This window comes from Scheffersomyces stipitis, chromosome 7 (assembly GCF_000209165.1).
Source record: "Scheffersomyces stipitis CBS 6054 chromosome 7, complete sequence".
NCBI lineage: Eukaryota > Fungi > Ascomycota > Pichiomycetes > Serinales > Debaryomycetaceae > Scheffersomyces > Scheffersomyces stipitis.
The window spans coordinates 183471-199321 of record NC_009047.1 but is presented as its reverse complement, the minus strand read 5'-3'; the positions used below and the strand labels follow the sequence as shown (position 1 = coordinate 199321).

The 15851-nt window shown below is 42.6% G+C and overlaps 6 protein-coding genes across 6 annotated transcripts; 2 read left to right on the top strand and 4 right to left on the bottom strand. All coding sequences in view use genetic code 12, as the record gives it.

The window, feature by feature from the left end:
- Positions 1 to 512: 512 nt before the first annotated feature.
- On the bottom strand, positions 513 to 4457 carry XYC1 (hypothetical protein putative xylanase/chitin deacetylase). Its single transcript, XM_001386016.1, has 2 exons — positions 4359 to 4457; positions 513 to 4100 (listed from the first exon to the last, which is right to left on the bottom strand). The coding sequence occupies exons 1-2, from the start codon at positions 4380 to 4382 to the stop codon at positions 549 to 551; spliced, it is 3576 nt and encodes a 1191-aa protein (XP_001386053.2). The 5' UTR covers positions 4383 to 4457; the 3' UTR covers positions 513 to 548.
- Positions 4458 to 5546: 1089 nt separating this feature from the next.
- PICST_33276 (predicted protein) lies at positions 5547 to 7160 on the top strand (the record flags this gene model as incomplete). Its single annotated transcript, XM_001386212.1, has 1 exon — positions 5547 to 7160. The coding sequence occupies one exon, from the start codon at positions 5547 to 5549 to the stop codon at positions 7158 to 7160; it is 1614 nt and encodes a 537-aa protein (XP_001386249.1).
- Positions 7161 to 7235: 75 nt separating this feature from the next.
- Positions 7236 to 9365, bottom strand: PICST_33275 (predicted protein; the record flags this gene model as incomplete). The annotated part of the gene is made up of 1 exon (XM_001386015.1): positions 7236 to 9365. One exon carries the CDS (start codon positions 9363 to 9365, stop codon positions 7236 to 7238), a length of 2130 nt encoding a protein of 709 aa, XP_001386052.2.
- Positions 9366 to 9971: 606 nt separating this feature from the next.
- PICST_36916 (mitochondrial ribosome small subunit component) lies at positions 9972 to 10796 on the top strand (the record flags this gene model as incomplete). Its single annotated transcript, XM_001386211.1, has 1 exon — positions 9972 to 10796. One exon carries the CDS (start codon positions 9972 to 9974, stop codon positions 10794 to 10796), a length of 825 nt encoding a protein of 274 aa, XP_001386248.2.
- Positions 10797 to 11210: 414 nt separating this feature from the next.
- Positions 11211 to 11384, bottom strand: PICST_63166 (predicted protein; the record flags this gene model as incomplete). Its single annotated transcript, XM_001386014.1, has 1 exon — positions 11211 to 11384. The coding sequence occupies one exon, from the start codon at positions 11382 to 11384 to the stop codon at positions 11211 to 11213; it is 174 nt and encodes a 57-aa protein (XP_001386051.1).
- Positions 11385 to 12094: 710 nt separating this feature from the next.
- Positions 12095 to 14668, bottom strand: MSN4 (zf-C2H2 Zinc finger, C2H2 type; the record flags this gene model as incomplete). Its single annotated transcript, XM_001386013.1, has 1 exon — positions 12095 to 14668. One exon carries the CDS (start codon positions 14666 to 14668, stop codon positions 12095 to 12097), a length of 2574 nt encoding a protein of 857 aa, XP_001386050.2.
- Positions 14669 to 15851: the final 1183 nt, after the last annotated feature.

Here is a 15851-nt window from a genome sequence, read left to right as displayed (position 1 = left end):
AAATTTCACTAGCGAAGCTCATCCCAATGGAAAAAATCTTTAAATATCACGTGACCAAATCGTGCTGCAATAAGTGATTATATACAGAACCAGAATTTGCATCTATATGTATAGTGATTTTCCACGAGTGAAAATCTATTCTTACTTCAATTATAAAGGAGAAGCTATGAATATATTCTCTTTTGTGGAAATTATTTTGATCATTATTTCTCTCAAGTTCAACGATGAATTTTTATCTTCTTCATTCTGTTCCTATTCTGTTTAACCAAAGGGAAGTAAGTTCCAGCATAAGTTCTTCATCAATTCTGATAATGACGTTGGACAAGACTACAAAGAAACCACAAAACACAAGAGAGATTTTCCACATTTGTCATTTACTCTTACAATATCATTATATGACGACAATTTGTTCAAAAGTTCATTTCTCCAGCCTAAATCATAAAATGGCGCTACCATATAAATTATATGTAAGTACGACAAACCTTTATGGCTACTCTTCTACTCTACCTTAATTTCAATGAAAATTTAATAAAAATATAAATACAAGACTAATCTTTATCGGCCAGCAGCTTGCCGAGTTTCAATCCTTTTCTGAATACTTTGACACCTCCACCGAGTCCCTTACCAACACCCTTGACGACTCCCTTGCCAGCACCAATGCCAACGTTACCTACACTACCAATGGCACCTCCAATGTTGGTAGTACTAGCTCTTCTAACGTTAATGACGACTTCTGGCACAAACGAAAATTTCAAGTAAACATTACCGCCGTCTCCTCCGTCTTCGGCCTCCAATGGAACCTTAAGTTCGGTTCCGTGTTCAAAGTCTACATCAGACAATTGGGCATAACCAATACCAAGTAAGTCATCTGCTTCTACACCAATATCCCAGTCCATTGCAACTACCTTGATAACGGCGTCCTGCTTATTGGCTACGGTGACTACACCCAGTTCGTTCCATGTTGGATTGAGAGTTTTCTTCACCTTTTTAGTTTTCAAGAATTCTTCCTTGTCTGTGTTCAAGTATAACCTGACAAATGGATCAGACTTACCATTGCTGTCTGCGGCAATCAAGTTTTCGGCACGAAGAACTTGCACGGTCAACTTTCCAGAATTATTTCTGGAATCCTGGACTGGGATTCCATGTTCATAGATCAATGGTATCCACGAGCACTGGACAGTAATTGTGCTGTGTTCACCGCCGCCAGTCAATTGGAGTTGCGTAGGCTTGTTGTAGGCATTCTTTAACAACTGCATAGTAGGAATGGTGACTTCAGCTACGCACTTCTCTGCTCGGTTGTCCTTCTTGTCCTTGGTGATTCTAAAACAGGCTTGTGACCATTCAAGCTCCGTGATGGCTACATCACCAGTAGCAGCTACTTTGACTTGCTTCTTCTCCAACTTCTGCGAAACGAAGTCGTGGTAGCCATGGCTGTCGAAGAAGGCCTGAAGATAGACGTCGTCCTTACTGAGCTTAGCGTCCAACACTTCGTAGACAAAGATACCACTGTTGTGCTGGAGCAATTCTGGTAAAGTCAACTTTAATTTCGAACTGAATTCGTTTACTTCTTCTTCTTCTTCTTCTACAGGAGCCTCTTTTCCTTCTTTTTGACTTTCAGCAAGCTTCTTAGCCTTTTCTTCCTCCTTCTGTTTCTTGAACTCCTCTTCTTCCTTACATTCTTCTAAGGTCATAACAGGGAGTGCAGGATAGAAAGACAATGAATAGGTCACAACACCCTTTGGCCCTTTCTTATGGATCAACCTAGAGTGTCTCTTGCCGTGGTCGATGTGCTCCGTGTACTTTCCGGTCTCATCCTTACGGATGATATCGTTCAATCTGACGTCAAATGAACCCAAAGTACGATCTGCTGAAGTCTTCTCGACATCCATCACATCGATGGTTAACTTCTGGTTAGGAGAAGTGACAGAGATATAATGTACTTCGTTCCAGGTTGGATCCAAAGTCGAATCACAAGCAACGGTTCTAGCTCTCTGGAACCCATTAACCAAGATTCTCGCATAAGGATCAACCTTGCCAATGGCTTCCAAATTTCTCAAGTTTTCTGCTTTTTCGATACTGACTCTGACAACTCCAATAGGAGCGGCGTAACCGCTTGATCCACTACTGTTGGAAAGAGCAACTGGTTTCCAGGAGGCATTGATTCTAACTTCACCTCCTTGAGCCAAAGCAAACCAAGTCTGGTCAACCTGAGTGGCATCAATGAGTTCATTCAATGAGGTATGGATTTGGCCCAAGGTCTTTCCACCTTTTTCCTTGACTACAATCTTCACCTTGGATCTGGCACGGTTGTCTACTATTTTTTCGATCTTATCACCCCAGCTAGGAGCGTTCGTCTTCTTTTGGACACTCGTGGTCAATACCTTCTCATTGTTGAAATGAATTTCAGCAAAAGCAGAAGCGGCCTTTTCGCCCGACTTCAAATGTCTGGCTTCAGCTATTTCAATTCTTGCAATACCGGTGTTCAAGTCTGGTGGAGGAATCACTGCACCATCAGCCAGCCTTTCGGCCTCTAAGGTAGGCATGTAGTTTAATCCAAATACCAATTCACCGACAGGCTTACCGTTTCTTATGAAAGGAGCAGTGATGTTGCTTTGCTTAGGATTGTCTAAGAAGGATTCAAGATCAAACTGAATCGTTCCCACTTGTCTATCCTTTCTGAACTCATTGAAATCGATGACAGTGATATTCAAGGGCTCGGTTAATGATTTAACACAGATCTGGTAAGTCTCCTTCCACACTGGGTGGTTGGTATCATCCTTGGTAGAAGTCTTAGCCAAAACGTCCTTCTTGAATCCAAACGTCAAGTATGGGTCCAAGGTATTACCGATAGTGCTGAAACCCTTCAACCCTCTAGCTGAGTCCGCAGTGATAGACAAGACACCTATAGAAGAGTCGAAAGCGTTACCGGCCAACAACTGCTGAAGATTCAATTGGAAGGATAAAGGAGCAAAGAGCAAAGAACCTACGTATTTCTTGACCATCTCATTGATGAAAGGATACAATCCAGGAAGGGCCAAAAACTCCCACAAGACGTTGTTTTCGGTAAGAATCTTGGAGTTGAAGTCAAACTGCGGAGCCTCCAACATAGTCACGTTGATAGTTTCTACATGGGGAAAAGATGACATCATTCTCAATCTAATCCTGGCAAGACCCTTGAAAGCACAATCAGCAACAAGAACAGGAATTGTAAAGCCAAATACCTCGGCTTTGACTACAAGCTTCTGATTGACCTTGTTCTTCAACTGCTTAGTGTTGGCGTCAGCTAAGGTGTTTGGAGTGAACGAGAAACCCCAGTCCATAACAACGACATCATCACTGGTTCCAGGTAAGGTCTTCACGCAATCTATACGGGGAGGTTTGGTACCGGCACTAAAGCTGTCGATCCACAACTTCTTCACAAAAGCTGGAGCAGGCGAAGAAGCCAAAATGGGGTTGACTTGTTCGCAGACTATCTGAGAGATTGAAGGTTCCAAGTAAACCCAGAACTTTTCTAAGAAGGTGTTAGACCAGTCCATGGACTCGTAGTCCGTTTCTATTGTTTTTACAGAGAATTCTCTTTGCGCTTCTTCTCTGAGAAGCATTCTGTACTTTTTGACAGATGCACGGTACAATACAGAAAACACGAGCATGACGAAGAAAAGAGGAGCCACAGAGAATTTGAACCAGCCAATGATCCAAGACACAAGTGCTGCAACGACCAAATAGCCCACATTGTGGTACCAGTCGCCAAATACAACAGGGGGAAGATATTGGTCAAACAACGAAGGCTTCAGTAATAAATCCACGGCTTGGTCGTCTTCCGTCAAGGCATCGTCGTGTTCCCAATGACCCACCTCTTTCCAACCTCGGTACGTTGGTTCCTGTGGTTGTCTAGCAAGAGGTTTAGTCTTCACGTTGGTAATGTCAAGATCCTCACTGGGCTGCAAACTAAGTGAAGTTTGAACGTTAGGAAGCTGCTTTTGGGCTGTCTTATTCGTGAGCTCCGACTGCTTGGTAGAGACAGAGTTGTTTTTTTCACTATCAATCAACTCACGTTGATCAACTGACACCTGAACGGGCGCCTGAACGCTGTCGGTGGGCTGAATGGTTAGTATGAATTAAGAAGACTATAAAAAAACGAATTTGAAAACTATGAAGATTTGAGAGCAACATTGTGATCATTCGTCAATTGATATGATGAAATATACGACCTAGATGATATCCGTAGGCTATTTCAGTTGCATTAATACCAGACTAATAAGTCTTGGATATCAATTGAATTCTTGTTTGCTCATCATGTTGTCATCTTGTTCAAATTCTATGCTGTTTCACTAAGCAAAATTTCACCAAAAACTTACTGCACTCGTGGTAGTAGTGGCCATGTTGAGGTCTGAACCCAATTGAGTGTGGACAATTGAATGTATGGATAATCCTCCAAATGTGATAGGCTTTTAAACCAGAAAAGTGAAATTGACGTATAAACAGCCAGAGGTGAATTTCCCAAGGAGTCTAGGGGCTCAGATGAGTGTTGGAGAAGATGAAATTTGTACACGTGAGAAAGACGTAGTCGGAAGTCGAGTTCGCGACCCCTCGGGTCGGTCCAGATTGTTCCCTTACATGGTGTACCTGAATGAGATGGACCTAAACTGGTTGACAGACGAAAGAGTTGGGGAAGGTTTGGCAATACGACTAATACGAATTTTCTAAATTTGCAAATGTGTATGAGCAATGCAGATAGTCTGTTGATTTACGTTTTGAAGAGCTCACTTGTCCACAGATGTTAAGAAGATAATCTAAATTCTTCATCTTAAGTGATTATATATCTACAAGTTCGCTAAGGATCTTATTATTCAATTCAGGTGAAACGCAGTTATATTTCTTGCAAAGTTGTATATATATATCTTACCAATGTAGATACACAGCTGTATTTATTTGAGATAAATCCGTGTACAAATTTTCCAGAATTCTTCATTCCGCATCTTCTATGCATAAACCTTAAAAAATTCGTATTGAAATCCAAGAATTGGCACCGACACAAGATTGAATGGATAGGCAAACCAGGGGACTCTAAGCTTTGCTAACCTATTGCCGACAAATTGCAACCATTTCACTCTTGCGAACATATATCAACTCTTTCTTAGACTGAAACACCTAGAAGAGGAAAGATAGGTCCATCGTTCCACGGTGCATGGAAGCTGTATCTGTCATTTGGGAAGCCCCGAAATCAGCGAAGTGCCATTCGTTTTGCTCTAGGCGTTTCTGGTGTTTCTGTCCCAAGCCAGTTACTACAGCAAATTTTCGTAAATGCCCCAATAGATTCAAGTACGGTATAAACCCATTCATTATTTTCTTTACATTTATTCTGCGCATAAAAGCGCTTTAGATTACGGATAAAATAAAGCCTGTGTAACGGCTGAATTGTACAGAAGACGCAATTCCAATTAACCCTGGCCAACTCTAATTCCGTTCTGTTTCACATATAATTAAACATTCCGATTTTCTTCTTTTTATATTTTTCTTCTTCTCATCCACATCTCGGCTGTTCAATGTCAAAGAAGTCCCACGACTCGGCTTTGGTCGAGCAAGTGCCAGACAGCAGTGGTAGTTACGAAAATAACAATGCCGACTATGGTGCAATCGTAGAAACAGAATTTTTCTCTGATAGTGAAATTATAGAGGAGGGACGTAGCAATGCTGATTTGGAAAATGGTGCTGAAAGAGGCGAAGAAGTGCTCACTGATTCTGAAGGTGAAGACGCATTCGTCAAGAAGTACGGTGCTATAAACTTCAGCTATATCAAGAAACCTACGGAAAGAGTCTGGTTCATAAGGCCACATGCTTTGAACTACTTCAAGGATGGAGTGTTGTACAGAACCAAGGGAGAAAGATCATCAGGAAGAACTGAATTGTTCCTAGATCTCATGTATGTGGCCATAATAGCCAATTTGGCTGGGGAAGCAACCGAAAATGCTAGTGGAGCTGCTTTGCTCAAGTACATCTTGCTCTTTGTTGCTGCCTTCACGATTTGGGCTGATGTCAAGGATTTTGTCAATTACTACTACAGTGAGGATTTGTTCCAGAAGTTGTGTTTAGTGTGGTATTTGTTGCTTTTGATGCTTTTTGCCAATAGTCATTACGATATTGCTACATCAAGAGCCAGTGCTGCCTATACAATTGTACCTTATATGCTAGCCAGAATGTCGTTGAGCATTACCTTGGTGGTGTATTCGTTTTATATCCCAGAACTAAGATTTCAACAACGATGTTACGCTGCCACCATCTTTGTAACTACTTGTCTCTGGATTCCAGTCATCTTCATTTCTACGAGAGCAAAGATAGGTTTGTCGATAGTTATTTTCGTGTTGGAGCAGACTTCATTCATGGTGATTCACCATCCTAGTTTCAGAAGATACTTCAGGTTGACCACCTCTACTGCCTTGAATATTGAACACGAAGTGGAAAGATACTCGGTTTTTGTCACTATTGCCGTAGGTGAATTCTTATACAAAGTTGCTGCAAACGGTTCGTTGGGCTCAGGTTTATCCTTGCGGTTCCTTAGAGGTGTATTCATGATTTTGATTGCCTACGCAATTTTCTGGATTTATATCTATGGATCCACAGCCAAAAAGGCTATCCACGCTTTGAGACGTTCGGGACTAACCGCAATTATCTATTTATATGGACACTTGCCTCTTGTAGCGGGAATTGTTCTTGCTGCCGATGCTGGTGGAGATTTGAGTTCTTTGACCAACACCAATCTACACAGACATCCCGTAGAAGAGTTACTAGTACATGGCGAAGAACTATTCAATAGATCAGAAGAAAACGAAGAGCTTAATTTGTACGCTTTGGCATTTTTCTTTGCAGGAGGTATCGGTGCAGCATTAGTATCGTTATGTGCTCTAGGATTACTTGATGCCAGCCTTGATCCTCCAAAGACATTCTTGTTGCCTAGATTCTGGCGTGTTATTTGGAGAGCCCCAGTGGGTGTAGTTGTAGCGATGCTCCCATTTGCAGAATTGAGCTCCACTGTGCTTATGGGCGTTATAACAGCTCTTCTATTGATTTTAGTTATTTTTGAAAGTGTTGTTTCCACACCAAAACACTGTTTGGTCAAAGGACCTCTCAGTCAAGTTCATCCTAAGCCAGTGCCTGAGTGATCTATTATTTATTGCAATGTTTGCTATGTAGAATATCATTAATTTATAACGTTACTGTGTCTATTAAATTCCGGATCAGCCAACTACATCAATCAAGTCTATTAAGAATGCCTTCTTGATGTAGTTAAGTTCATCTAATGCGTAAATATCTCGTGTAGTTGTGGTAAAGCCCTCTTGGTCCACTGGACCTCTGGACTTATTTATCCTTTCTCGAAGACTGTCATACTGCCTTTGAATGCGTCTTACTAATTCATCGGCCCCCTCCTTGTTGTTTGGAGCACTTCGCTTTATCGTTTCCATAAATGCATGATACACAGAAGTAATAAGGCTATCATTAAGTTTAACAAAGCTGCCTTGTGCTATTGGAATATTGAGATCAATCTGCTTCACCAAATGATTATTAATGAAGTTTGTCAATTGTGACGATTTCTCGATCCTATCTAACTTGGAAAACTGACCATCAGTGCCGAACAAAGAAGTATCCTCACTTAAGTTATAAGAATAGTCATGCAATGAAATCAACTTGCTTGTGATATTTATAAGGTCAAACAACTCCCATCCTTCTTCCTTAGATGCCTCAAACTTCAGAAATATTAACTTGAATGTTCTAGTAGTTATGGGCAACTTGTAGTATGTTTCCATGAAATTAGTTAAGTAATTTACCTTGCGAAAGCTATTCTTTGTATTTGACAATGGAAGACAGTAGCTCGAAATCAAAGGCTTAAAGGTACTTTCAGTTGGTAAAATGGTATATGAAATCTCAAAATCGTTCGTCACTTTTCTGATATTATTATAAATCAATTCCAATTTCTTGTAAGCCAACTTATCTCTTGGACTCATTTGTTTGAGTACAACAGCTTCCGATTCGTCAACTTGTAATTTAGGAACTTCTTGCAAAAAAAGTTTAGAGACGATGTTTTCTGCAAAATTCAACTCTTCATTCTCACATAAACACTTAAGCAATACATTGATAAGTTTGACATCAAAAACTAACGACTTGTCCGCAACTGCTTTCTCAAACACTTCTACAAACAGCGATAATCCTTTACTCGATGCATAGCTTGAAGATGAAAAGTACTCGAATAATAGTGCGAAAGTAGTTTCATCAGGTGTCGATAATCTCTCACTAAGGCTGTTGCCACCAACAAGTTCAGCAAAACCAATTTGTTGTAGCACATCTACAATTACCAGCTCTTGGCTGTGTCTAATCGCATGTAGCAAGAATATGTTCAAGCTGCTGATATGCAATTTACCATACTTGGCAATCATGGACTCTTTTAATTGGTTATAAGTGTCAAGATCAAACGTTGGGTAAGCATCCTGTGTTACTGACATTCCTAGTTCCTTGAGTTTCCCCACAGCTTCATTGATTTTATGTACTATAGGAGCTTTGTCTTTGAAGAAAGTATAGAAGATAATTTGATTCTGTTCGGTGAGTGAAGTCTCAAATCCATATGTTTGAAGATCTTGCAAGATTTTTGTGACCATAGATACGTATTCTTGTCTCTTAAAAAGCATCTGGTTGTAGTATTCAAAGAAACGATAGGGTGCAAAATGGTTCAAATTGGATAATGATACGATGTTTGACTTGATGAAGTCACGCTTATTGAATAGAAACCGATGCAAAAAGTCATTCAAATGCTGGGGGCTAAGGTAGAAAGGCTGCGGGGACGGCAATTCATAAAAGGTTCTGTGGAGCTGGTTATGGTTTATTAACTCATACTTACCCAAACTTGAAGGTATATCAAGCACTTTGTTACTGTTGCTGGAGCTGAGACTTGGAGATGTCGATTTATGCAACGGGTATAAACATTTTACAAATTTAGAGAGTGATGTACTGGATGAGCTTGACAATCTAAGTGAGTGCAGATTCAACAAGTTACTTCGCTGTGCTTCTACAGATTCCTGATCTTGGGCTAGGGAAATGTCCCCTACAGAAAGTTTGTCCCATATCTGCTGTTTCACCTTTAAGTAGTCGTTGGTTTCATGAGGAATGCCGAAGTGTGCAGCGAGAGTCTCGTTGTGTTTGTCTATGAGGAGATCTATGGCACTGAGAATAGATCCTGAGCTTTTGGATTGGCTTTTCTGAACTTTTGAGATGAAATTGGCTACCGCCGCTTCTAGTCGGTTACGAACTGGTTCCGACTTTTGTCGTATTCGAACTGAAGCACTGAATCTTCGAATAATGATCTTAGTTGCTTTCATATGAGCATCTAGTGGTTGTCGGATGGAGAAGAGAACTTTAAAGAAAGTATAAGGCAAGACTTTTAGCAACTATAGATAATGTCGTGTGCGACACACTCTGTCATTTTGAAGATTTATATATGTGATCTAAGGTTTATTGCTAGTAGACTGTCAGCAGTAACAGACAGTGATTGAAGACTTATCTGGTTGGTTAATACAAGTCATTCAGTTTTATCAGTTGGTGCTTTCAAATTTATGGTAGTTGTATTTCTGTATTGGAGGCTAGAATTTCGCAACTAAATTTCTGATACCTTACTAGAAACTCCAGCAACAAGTCAAAATTAGAAAGTTGATTTTTCCTAAAGATAGCCAAGGATGCAATTGATACAAATATCCACCGACGTTTATTCATCTTCAGCACAAGACCCGTACTGGAGCTTCTACTATATAAGTATGTCATTTCTCTGTCTAAAACACAGCTGCGACACAGAATTTTTCACTGTTCCAAGTTCTGCATAGGCGCACTAACCAAAAATTTTTCAGGTCAATACGTAGTTAACCACAGGTAAAGTATACTTGACCGACCAAATCAATTCCCTTCTCGAACAAACCCAGCCGTTTTAAATCATGAAGATACAGTCCAAGGCCACCACGGTCTTAGAGAGAACTTCACACTACTTGAAGGTTGGAGTGTTGAAACAGAAGCCAGCCTGGTATGATGTAGTAGGAGCCTTTCCTCCTCACACAGATCTCACCAAGAAGCCGAAGGTTTTGGAGTTGAAAACACAGAAACCAGACCCATTCACATCGTTGTTCGGCACATCGAGAAATGATGGCACGGTTAAGACTCGTGCCAGTGCCTTTGACCGTTTGCAGAAGAATAACAGCATCCTGAGAATCCCCCAGTTGGAGTTCTTGGAAGACGAGTTGAGAGACGTATTCTACCACCAGCACCCGTGGGAATTTTCGCGTCCCAAGACGTTGATCGAAAACAAGGGTGACGAATACAAGGACTGTGACTGGTCACATATGTTGCAGTTCAACAAGCCGTTGGACGGTGAGTCTGTCGTGCAAAGAACATTGTGGTTGTTGGCTGATTCCAAGAAGAACGGCCCAAAGTTGTCACTTTTCGAGGCCTACGACAAGGCCAGATTTGAATTCTACCGCTTGAGAATGCGAGAGGAAATGAACAGCTCAGTATCCAGAGAAGAATCGGTTATGTACGGAGCTGTTTTCCCTACTACCCATCTTGAATGGGGTGTACAAAAGGAACAAGAATACATCGATGTGTGGGCAAAGGTTGCCCTGGACAAGACCAAGGTAGCCCTGGCTAATAGAGGTAGAGGTACTTCTGCCGGCTCAGGTGCTGACGAAGAAAAGGGAGCCGAAACTTCAATCTGGGAAAGCAGTTTCGAGATCTCTGATGCCGAAGAAGTTGTCGAAGAAAAGTAAAGCCTTTCAGCATAGACACATGTACATAGTCACATAATCTGTAAAATACACGACAAGATAGTAAGTTTGAAAGAAGGCAATTCTTTAGGCTCAACGGTAGACAGGAACCGTTTTAACAATGGTTCCAGCTCTTTCTCCTGATTCTTAGATGGACTACACTACTAGAATGTCTACAATTATTGTTCAGTTCGTTTTCATGCAATATATTGAAGCTGAGATACTTGTACAGAAGTAATAAATATAAAAAAATCCAGGTGGAAATGCAAATTGTTGTTGATATGGACGAAATTATCATTTATCATTGTAGACATGTCTCGGTGGTTGTAGGTTGAGATGACCCTTACAATCGTTCTTAACGATAACTTTTGTTCCATAACAATATTATCTTTAAGACACGTCTTTACGAATCCACGTTCAGTGGTGGTGGGCATCGTCCTTCTTCAACACCAACTTTTCATAAGCAACGTAAAGTACAAAGGCTCCAGCACCAAGCCCCAAACCGGGGAATGCACTTTTGAATCTGTTGATACGGCTGAATTGGCCCTCGTATCTCCATGCGTCTCTCTTTGCCCAAGGGTTTCCTGCCATTTTGTTGTATGGTGATATGCTGAACCGGAGAGAATAGCGTTGAATCGTATGAAATGGTTGTGCCAATGAAAACTTGCGAATTGGTGAGATTGAATCACGTGATAGAATGGGACTTGTAGATACAGTACCTTGCGGTAGAGAAGCTCTGGAGACAGAGAGGTAGAGCTGTAAAGACATTCAGATAGTAAAATTGAAAAGAAATGAACGCAAATGAAACTATTGATTCGTTCCAAGGTTGTCATAGCCATACTCATTTAATCTCAAAACAGGTATGGCCAGCATTTCCCAACTTCCATAGGATTCATTCTGTTCGCCTGAATTTCTCATCTCTGGCTCGTTTCATATCGTAGTGCATACAGCACTGCACGTCAAGAAAACCTTCTCTGCTTCTGATCCAAGCGTATTTCATGGTTGAATGCTAAAAGTGCCAGGGAACCAAAGTGAATGATTTAGAACATGGAAAACACATATACCATCAGCCCTCACTAATTACTATTCTACCGCTTCTACAAGTATCATAATGTCAATCCTTATTTATAAAAATAGTGCCCTATAATCGAGACAAAGACAAAGTTATGTCAGAACGAAAGACCTTTAATTCATACAGCAAAGAGAGCCAGCCTCAGCACGCCATGTTACTACTTCCTTCGCGCATTACGTCTTCTCTACGTCTGCTACTTCTTGTTTCTTACTTCTTCTTTCTTTCACCCTTACTTTTTCTTGCCTTGGTTGGCTACTACTGCAGGAGCACCCGAACTGTTTGTCCGCGAATGGTTATTCGGGTTGCCGTAGATGATATTGGTGTTCCCCTCAGAATCGACCCGGTAATGCGTCTTCAAGTGCTGGGCCAAGTTGTCCGATCTTGAGAACTTCTTCTCGCAGTATTTGCAGTGGAACGGACGAATATTGGAATGCACCGACCGGATGTGTCTCTTAAGATGCTCCGACCGCTTGAACTGCTTGTCACATTCGGTACATGAGAATGCTCCGTTATTATTCGGAGTCATAGGAACACCTGCAGCTACTGCTTTCGACTTTTCTGGCGATGTTCCTGCTGCAGCCGTAGGACTATCAGAGTTTTCTTTGGCCGGAGAGCTCTTTCTGGCTCGACGAGGCTCCAAATCCGGAACGCTTTCCAACTTGACAGAACTACCTGGAGCAAAAAGAACGTTAGAAGTAGTGGGTGAAATGTTAGGTGATCCCTGAGTAGGAGACAGTCTCAAGACGGTGTTGTTTACAGAGTTCATAGTGCCTACGTTTACGTTTATGGTGCTATCGTAGCTGACACTTGACTTTCTCCTCTTCTTCTTCTGGCCAGCAGAATAGGTGTCGATCATCTGTTGCGTAATTTGCTGCGACTGCTGCAATTTCTGCATCTGGATGTCCAGACTCAGCAGCTGGGGGAACGATTCCAAAACGGTGGGCGACTGGACAGAATTCCTACGACGATACATACCGTTGTTGGATGTCGCAGAGTACGAGTGCGACCGGTTCTTGGAGAAGTTCTGGATGTTACCCTTGATAATTCCCGTGGGGTTCACCATAATTTTGGCAGCAACATCGTCCAAGTTGTTCATGTCAACGTTGCTCAAGTCGTCACGTGCAGTAGACGAAAGAGTGTTGTTGAGCCAGTACGTGATGGCGTTGTAGCATTCGTCGTTCATCTTGAAGTCCAACTGCAAGTCCAGTCTATTAGTTGCCAATGGGGTGCCGTTGGAGTTCGCGACGTTGGATGTGGCCAGGTTGGCCAAGTTTGGGATATTCAGGGAAAACAAACGATTCTGAGGAGGTACTTTTTGGGAACTGAGCGTAGCACTAATGCCATTCATACTGACAGCATTATTACTAGTATTGTTGTTACTACTGTTGCTATTATTGTTACTAATACTACTGTTACCATTGTTGTTGTTAGTGTAGCTTGAGAATAATGTCGATAGTGTTGGCGACGACATAGACGTGGGGATCTTACTGCTGGAAGTGAAGAGTTGACGGGGGTTGATGGTTCTTTCTTCCGGCGTCTCGTCTATTACCGGTGATACGTTGGAAGTGTAGTAATAGTCTGGAGAAGGTGATTTTCTGGCAGACTGCGGCTGTTGCTGAAGCTGCTGATTTTGTGGAAGGGATTGCAACCCCAAGCCTAAACCTGTAGCTGAGGTAGGTGTCGAAAGCGACTTGAGCGAGAGCAGCGTCAATTGGTCGACCGGGACTGATGTAGAGTTGTGTCTCAACTGGCGATTGATGGTATACTGCGGCGTTACGACTTGCGCCAGAAACTGTGCAGCATTTGCCGCATGTATAGAAGGAGTCGTAGCTGTAAAGACACTGGTTTCCGAGATTGTTGGAGTGGTGGCAGCAGCGGAAGGCACCATCGAGTTAGAAGAAGAGGAAGAGAACGACAGCAGTGAAGAAGACGGTTTACCGGCAGTATTGGTGGTATTACTATTACTATTGGTAGAATTAGTATTAGTAGTATTACTATTACTGTTGATATGATTGTTACTGCTGCTGACATTATTGATGTTATTGTTATTGGAAGTAGTATAGTTACTATTCAACAACGGATACAGTTGTGTCAGTAGAATCTGGTGCTGGATCTGGTGCTGCTGCTGCTGGAGAAGATGCTGCTGCTGTTGCTGGAACTGCTGGTGCAACTTCTGGTTGCTGCCACCGGCTGCTTTGGATTGTAAGAGTTGTGGTGAATAGCCTGGTGCGCTCATCTGGTTCAGTCTCTGGAAGTAGTTGTTCAATGAGTTTGTAGAGGACATGTTGCTAGCCATGTCGTCATTGTGGGTATCATACTGAGCGGTCAGGCCGGTGCCGGAACCGACTGCTCCGTTGGTGAACTGGTAGTTGTTGTTGAAGAAGATCTCGTCGTTGATGTGGAGCAGTTCGGGAATCACTGTGATGGGCGAGATGTTACTGTTTCCCGAGGCTATGGTATTGTTATTTCCGAGTCCGGCAAAGGAAGCCAGGTAGTCAAAGAGCGGGTCAATGGTGTTGTTAGCGTTATTGGCCGCATTACCAGTAGAAGACGCATTGGCGTTGCCGTTGGCGTTGATGTTGTTAATCGTGTTGATATTAATAGTCGATGAGTTCTCATCTACGGGCGACGATTGGACGGCCGATACAGCTGCTACTGCTACGTTCTCGCCGCTGGTGCTATTCTGGGGAAGGCCCATGAGGTCTGCCTGGTTGTAGGAGCCTTCGAAGTTGAAGAACTGCGAGCCCAAGTACGAGCTGCTGGAGGCGGGGTTGTCAAAGACAGGAGGGTAGTCCAGGGACATGGTAGACTATATGTATAACGGGCTATGAGAATATATGGGATTCGAAGTGTAGCTATTGGTCGGGTCTTGTTGTCTAGCAAATATCGTCCGGATGGTATGGCAATGTTAGCGATGTAGTCGAAAATGGCGGAGTGGATTATAAATAGAAAGAGAATATAGACGACTGGAAGTGAAAAAAAAGGTTCGTAATGGTAGATTACAAAAGTCGGAGAATAGCTCTATAAAAAAAAGACAGCGAGAAATCCGATTTGAGTACGCTGGGTGAAATTGAAAAAGCTTGACGTTGAATCACAGGAACACAGTGCCAAAGCAAAGCCGACGAAAACCAATGCTCAAAATCAAGAAACTGAGTAAGCAAATGAGAAAGAATAGGAACTTTCCCACAGTGGAACCAGCAATAGCGAGAAGTTAAATTGATAAGAAATTGGGCCCACACACACTCCTCCCACACTGCGGATGATATCATGGAGCCATGGTGATCTACGTTTACGAGATAGAGAGAGATCTCCTACTGTGGAGCTGCCGTAGGCTTATAGAGACTGATAGCGTAGAATGCTCCAGCGAAACACAGACTTGAAGAGCTGTCGTTGTAGCTGTGTAATCTTGGAGTGGTGAACTAAAGTCCTACTGAAGCTTCGCTGCACCGTAGCCACGGCAATGGTGTAATCTTAACGAGAGCCACTCGTGGTTTCTGTACGGCCCGTCGCACCAGCACCGCTACATCTGCTACATCTGCTACATCTGCTACAACTGCTACACTGCCATTGCGGAAACCATCGCCACGCCTTCTTCCACTACGACTACCAACTGTTCAATTACGCTCAATTACGCTCAATTACCAAGATCAGGCTGTTGTTCCAGAGCCCCATTGGCTCGGCCGGTGTAGAATCGGACCAGTCGCAGTAGAACGCACCACCATGTGCCCGCCAGCCTGGTGAATAACGGTATAAAGAATAAACCATCACACAACGACATCTCCCCACACCAGCTGCTACCACCAGCTGCCACCACCAGCTGCCAGTTGCACATGGACTCACAGCATCACGGCACCGGTGTCACTTTGTAGCTCTTCCCACTGGTCAACATGCCCATAATGTCCGACCTCGAAGTTTCAGCACTTCAATATTGCCGAGAACTCTCGTCTCGTGGTGGGCTGGAATTTCATGCTGCGACCAGAATTTCA